The 6,505-nt window shown below is 42.7% G+C and overlaps 1 protein-coding gene across 3 annotated transcripts in view; it reads left to right on the top strand.

Annotated features, from left to right (window-relative positions):
* Nucleotides 1-1,607: 1,607 nt before the first annotated feature.
* Nucleotides 1,608-6,505, top strand: part of raver2 (ribonucleoprotein, PTB-binding 2) — a 79,029-nt gene continuing 74,131 nt past the window's right edge. For all 3 annotated transcript variants that reach the window (XM_039734835.1, XM_039734834.1, XM_039734833.1), the window contains exon 1: nt 1,608-2,147. In XM_039734835.1, coding sequence (XP_039590769.1) covers nt 1,623-2,147 — 525 coding nt within the window. In that variant the 5' untranslated portion in view covers nt 1,608-1,622. The remainder of the gene's footprint in view (nt 2,148-6,505) is intronic.

The raw sequence follows: 6,505 nt of genomic DNA, 5'->3' as shown, positions 1-6,505 counted from the left end.
CCTCCCAGAGAGTGTTCTTGGTTTGGCTAAATGTCGTGAATTGGTTCTTCTTCATCAAAGACACAATTCTGCAATCATCTAGGACAGATGTCTTCTGTGGTTGTCCAGACCTTCTTGTGTTGCTGAGCTCGCCAGTGTGTTCCTTCTCTTTAAGAAATGGCTGATTTGACCATTCCTGGTGTTTCTGCCATCTCTCTGATGGGTTTGTTTTTTTTCAACCTAATGATGGCCTGTTTTTACATGCATGGACAGCTCTTTGGACCTCATATTGATAATTCACAGTGACAGCTTCCAGATGCAAATCCATACTTCTACCTGTTTAATAGTTAATGAAATAATGAGGGACCTGCTCACACCTGGCTATGGAACAGCTTTTCAAGTCAAATGTCCAGATACCTTTGAACCCCTGAAAACATAAAAATGGCTGTCATTCGTAAGTGGCTCTTAATGAAATTTTTCTTACACCCTTTGAATTAATGTTGAATGCCTACACTTCAATCATGTCATTGTTTCTTCATTTCAAATCTATTGATAGATACATAGATAGATACTTTATTAATCCCAAGGGGAAATTCACATAATCCAGCAGCAGTATACTGATACAAAAAACAATATTAAATTAAAGAGAAATAAAAATGCATTTAAAAACAGACAATAACTTTAAATAATGTTAGCATTTACTCCCCCGGGTGGAATTGAAGAGTCGCATAGTGTGCGGGAGGAACGATCTCGTCAGTCTGTCAGTGGAGCAGGACAGTGACAAAAGTCTGTCACTGAAGCTGCTCCTCTGCCTGGAGATGACACTGTTCAGTGGATGCAGTGGATTCTCCATGATGACAGGAGTTTGCTTAATGCCCGTTGCTCTGCTACAGATGTTAAACTGTCCAGCTTTACTCCTACAATAGAGCCTGCCTTCATAACAAGTTTGTCCAGGTGTGAGGCGTCCTTCATCTTTATGCTGCCTCCCCAGCACACCACCACGTAGAAGAGGGCACTCACCACAACCGTCTGGTAGAACATCTGCAGCATCTTATTGCAGATGTTGAAGGACGCCAATCTTCTAAGAAAGTATAGTCGGCTCTGTCGTCTCTTGCACAGAGCATCGGTATTGGCAGTCCAGTCCAATTTGTCATCCAGCTGCACTCCCAGATATTTATAGGTCTGTACCCTCTGCACACACAGTCAGCTCTGATGATCACGGGGTCCATGAGGGGCCTGAGCCTCCTAAAATCCACCACCAGTTCCTTGGTCTTACTGGTGTTCAGGTGTAAGTGGTGTGAGTCGCACCATTTAACAAAGTCTTTGATTAGCTTCCTGTACCCCTCTTCCTGCCCACTATTGTGGTGGTTTATAGAGCTAAAATTATGAAAATTGTGTCACTGTCCAAATACTTCTTAATCCAACTGTATATAAAACTCGACAGGTTTTCAGCAACATAAAAGTCAATTTACAGTTGTGTCTGGTTCTCCTAACATAATCGGCGCACTTCATAAGTGGATAAGATCTGTGTGTACGCATCCTTCTGTATGTCTGAAGTTCAGGAGAGGAGGCCAATCCAGTAACAGACTTGGGGAATTGCACTCATCCCATGATAATACAACGAGGATGACCAGGTCATTTCCATGGCCCAGGGGTTTCTCTCTAATCATGTGCTGTTTTTCTGTTTTTTTCTTCCAGCTTTTGTGACCTTGCTGAATGGTGAGCAGGCCCAAGATGCTATCCGGACATTCCATCAGAGTACATTCAGGGGGAAGGAGCTCACTGTGCAGCTGCAACCGACAGATTCACTGCTCTGTATCACGAACCTGCCACACACTTTCACCCTGGCGCAGTTTGAGGAGCTGGTGCGCACGTACGGGAACATAGAGAGGTGCTTCCTCGTGTACAGTGAGCACTCAGGCCATTCCAAGGGCTACGGCTTTGTGGAGTACATGAAAAAAGACTCTGCATCCAAGGCCCGCTCAGAGTTACTGGGTAAGCAGCTGGGGGAGCAGAGCCTTATGGTGCAGTGGACAGACGTCAACCAGCTGACTCCCGACCTCCTTCACTCCAAGTGCCTTTGCGTCGACAGGCTTCCAGCGGATTTTAGTGACACAGAAGAGCTGGCAAAGATCTTCTCCAGAAAGTATAAGCCGGTGTTCTGCCAGGTGGGTTCCTCCGTTTTAAAGTAGCGGGAGAGACGTTAGCTAGACCACTTGGGCTTCTGAGGGGTTCCTACCTAAATGGCACCATGCTGTTTCAACCTTTTATTGACCAGATGTGTGTCTGTCAGTCAGTTTATCTATTATCTATTATCTTATTATCTATTATATAGTGCTTTTCATTCTGTCTCTCAATATGTTATGTAGTGCCTACCTGCTATTTTTATATTATACTCTGTCTTTCCCTCTACGTATCCCTCATTTAGGATTTAGCTGAGGCTCTCCCTTAGATATCTTTTCGCTTGCTTTTTTCATTCTGTTGTCTTTCTGTTCCCTAATTGTATTCACTTTTCTGTCTTTGTGTAATGTTGGTTAATTATTTTTAATTTGTATATGCAAATTGTTCTGTTTTAGTTCATTACTGTGGGTTATTTGGTCTTGTATCTGTTATGTTAATTGGGAATTGGGGAGATGGGGTTTCAAATTAAGTGACAGCTGTCTGGTGCCTAAAGGCTATTTAAATCCCATGTGGCCACAGCATCCTGGCGGTGGCATTCACTCTTAGAAGCCATATATATATTGTGAGACATGGCACACTGAGACTGCCATCCCAGCCAGAGCTGTACTGGAATTTTTACCTGGCAGGGATACCAATATCATGGAAGGACTGGGGAAGACAATTTATTCAGGGCAGTGTCCCCCCAACACACTAGGTGGCAGCCCCCTGGGTTTCTGTACCACTACAGATGCTCATATATTGGGAATTGTAGTTCTTTGGGTCGGCCCTGCTGGTTTCCGTGGGTGCCCTAGTTTGTCGGGCTTCAGACACACCCAGGAACTACCAGAAGTAATCCCAAGCCACAGTTTTAGGACAACGGAAGTACTCCAGTGTTTTTCCTAAAAGCAGCAGCCTGCTTCAGTCCATGGAGCGAGAGTTGGGAGGAAGCAGGCAAAGCTTGCTGAAGAAGCAGAGCAGAGAAAAGAGAAGTGCTGTGTGGTTAAATTCTGTGTTTTGAAGCCCCGAGTAAAGGTTTGAAAAAAATTAAAACTTGTGTCTATGCCATTGTGTTGGGTGTTGGGACCACCCCCTAGTGGTCAATATATGCATATGTAAAGACAGAGAGAGATTGTCAAGCTTGGGTCACAACATTGCACAGAAGGTTGGAAAAGTGATCAGGTTTCCAAAGCACAAAATCTTTATTGCTGAACTGGCAGGTACAAACACAAGATGTTATTCAGAAGGGGTTTGTCAACAGCAGAAAAGCACACAGGTTGCAGCTGTCAAACACTGGGGTCCAAATCCCCTCTCCAGGTCAAAAGAACACAAAGTCTTCTTCATCAAGCAGGATCAATGGCTCGGAAGCAGGGACTGGAGCAGACACAGTCTGAGGGAGAGGGACAGGAGAGTGAGCTGTTAGGTTGGCTGGGGCTCGGTCTTTTAAACATTCTAAACCTCGTGCGAGAAGCATATTGGATGGTAAGCCTGCAAGCCTGCAGCTGATCCTACAAAGGGGACAGGTAAGAGTGTGTTTGTTTCTCATTGAAATAATGATTAATAGGGAGTTTCTGAAGGGCAGCTGTGTTTCTTTGCCATAGGTTTACTGTTTAACACAGAGACAGTCTGGAGTTAAGAGCGTAAGAGCGTGCAGATGGCAGCGCGATGCGGGAGGAAAAATGGAACAGGGGAACTTCTGAACTGCATGTGAGCAACAGTCATCACCGTTATGGGCAACTAACCTGCGGCGACACTGGTCAATATATATATATATATATATATATATATATATATATATGTAGTGCCTTTCACATTAGCATATAGGGACTGTCTGTCTGTCTGTCTTTCTGTTGTGTAACTGTATGTATATCTTGTATCTGCACCAAGCCTTTCCTATTATATAGTGCCTTTTCACTAGTTATGTCAACCTATGGTCAATTTAGTATCTAATCTATCAGTCTAATTTCTGCCTAGTGTTTTTCTCTTTAATAAGGCCTTTCAGACTATCTGTCTTGTCAGTGTGTCTATCATATAGTGCCTTTCACACTAATGTATGGTGTTTTTTACACTGTCTGCATTTTTCTGTCTAGTACCTACACATACTGTATTTAGTAATTTTTTTATTTATCATATACAGTAATGCCTTTTCATTATTTCTGTCTAGCTAGCTAGCATCTGTTTACTACCTCCTTTATCAGACTATTTTTTTATATTATACTAGCCAACCCGCGGCGTACCATACGCCGCATAATCAGGCCGGTTTTTTAATAATTTTTAAGCACAGGGAGAAAATTAACATTTGAAAAATCGGTAATGTAACAAAACAGCAAGAAAAGCAACATTGTAACAATGCACGGAACGAAGCAACACGCAATCGTCCGTGCAGCGCTCAGGCGCGGCGGGTGGAACGGGAGGAGAGGAGAAGGACGTCCACTCCCTCTGTCATGCTAGTCTGCTGATTTCTCGTTCAGTATGCACTGCCTGCTCATGTGCCCACCTCTAACTCGTCACTCGAGTCATTGTCGTCTTTGCACAGTCCAGATGCACCTGTGACTCACGTAGATTTTTCATTGCTCTGTGCGGTTTTGCGCTGCCTTTCTATATATAATCCACCAAGACACCTGACCACGGTAGTAGCGAGGTGGGAGGGGGGTGTGTACAAAGTGCATCTAAGAAGACGCATGTTTGTCGCGGATGCGAATTGCTGTATGTAGCGTGTAAAACAGTTTGCAATGGTGCACGCGGTCGTGCGTCGTTACCGAAAACTCGGTTTTTAAAGACTGCTTACTTCATTGTGTTTTAACCTCAGTTGTAAAGGAATGTTTTAAGGATCCCATAGGATACCCCTCGCAAACAGTTTTACACGCTGCATATGGCGATTCACCTCCGCGAGAAACATGCCTCTATGAACAGTCAACGTGGGTCGGAGCTGCATGTGACCTCTACGACAGACGAATATAAATGACGTCGGTTTTTCTGTGTTGTCGCTTCTGAGTTGGTGGGCGTGGCTCCTTCCTGCGTGCGCCATAGGTGTCTCACTTGTCGGCGGCTTAGTGAATCCACGTCCCTTCCGGCGTGCTTTTCATGGTTGTCTTGCCTTAGTGAATTATATATATAGATAGTGCCTTTCATATTATCTGCCTGTCAGTTGTATCTATGAATCATCAAGTACTTGTTCCATCTGTCTTCTATCTGTCTGCATCATATGTTAGGACCACCAACCATAGTGAGTGCAGAGTTTGGTGTCCTTCACTGCGTTTCAAGCGTACTGTGTGTTCTGGTAGAGGGTCCTGTTGTATTATGTGACAGGGAGAGAGGGATGGGCAGAAAGAGTTGGGACAAGCAAAAGAATATCTGAGACAGAAAGGGGACAGAAGATGTCAGTCCACACTCTCCTTACAATGAAACCGTCTGTCGGCCTCCCTTCATTTGGAAATTAAACAAATGGCTTTGAGCCAGTAATAAGGGGGGCTTATATCGCACATGTGTCCTTGCTTGTTTGTGTGATTTTCCTCCCTGTTAACATATAACACAAACAAAATCATTAATCTTTATTGTCTCCCCCTTTCCCAGTACCTTCATAATGTCCTGGAACTGCAGAGTCTTACTCTAGAAGAGTAACCTGAGTACCCCACCATAGGCCACAGCTAAAACTGCCAAGCGGTCCTGACCTGAGTCTGCTGGGAGACGTCGTCATTGTCTGCTAATGGGCAGATGTTCCCGCAGTGTGCTCGACATCAGTCTTCTCTTTTAATTACATCTCATGGATTATAAATTGTTACTAATTTTTCAGGATTTTGTCTGTTTCTCCTTGTAGTGAAGGGCACCTGTAGAGAGAAGAGAGAGAAAGATCAAATGAAATGTACTATATAATAGGTAGATAGATAAATAAAAAGAAAGGGACCTTATAGTAGATACATACTGTAGATAGATAAAATTTAAATTCTATGTAATACATATGCGGTAGATAAATACTGTATATAAAATGAGAGGCACTATATAATAGAGAAAGGCACTGTCTAGTAGATATATAGTATAGACAGATAAAATGAAAACTCCTGTGTAATACAGGGACAGAGAAAATAAAAAGCACTGTATATTAGATAAAAAGAATGATCGCATAAAATAGATAGATACTGTAGATGGATAAAATATAAGGTACTATATAATATGTATACTGTAGATACAATGAGAAACACTATATAATAGAGAGTTTAACTGAAAGGCACTATGCAAGAAATGTTATACATAGATAAAAGGAAAGGCAGTAAATAGTAGATAAACAGATAAAATGAATAGCACTATGTAATAGATACAGATATAAACAGATAAAATAAAAGGGACTATATAATACGTATGCTCTCTCTCT

The sequence above is a fragment of the Polypterus senegalus genome, chromosome 14 (genome assembly GCF_016835505.1).
Source record: "Polypterus senegalus isolate Bchr_013 chromosome 14, ASM1683550v1, whole genome shotgun sequence".
Lineage (NCBI taxonomy): Eukaryota > Metazoa > Chordata > Cladistia > Polypteriformes > Polypteridae > Polypterus > Polypterus senegalus.
Note: the sequence above shows the minus strand (reverse complement) of the source record. Positions and strands in the feature narration are given on the sequence as shown.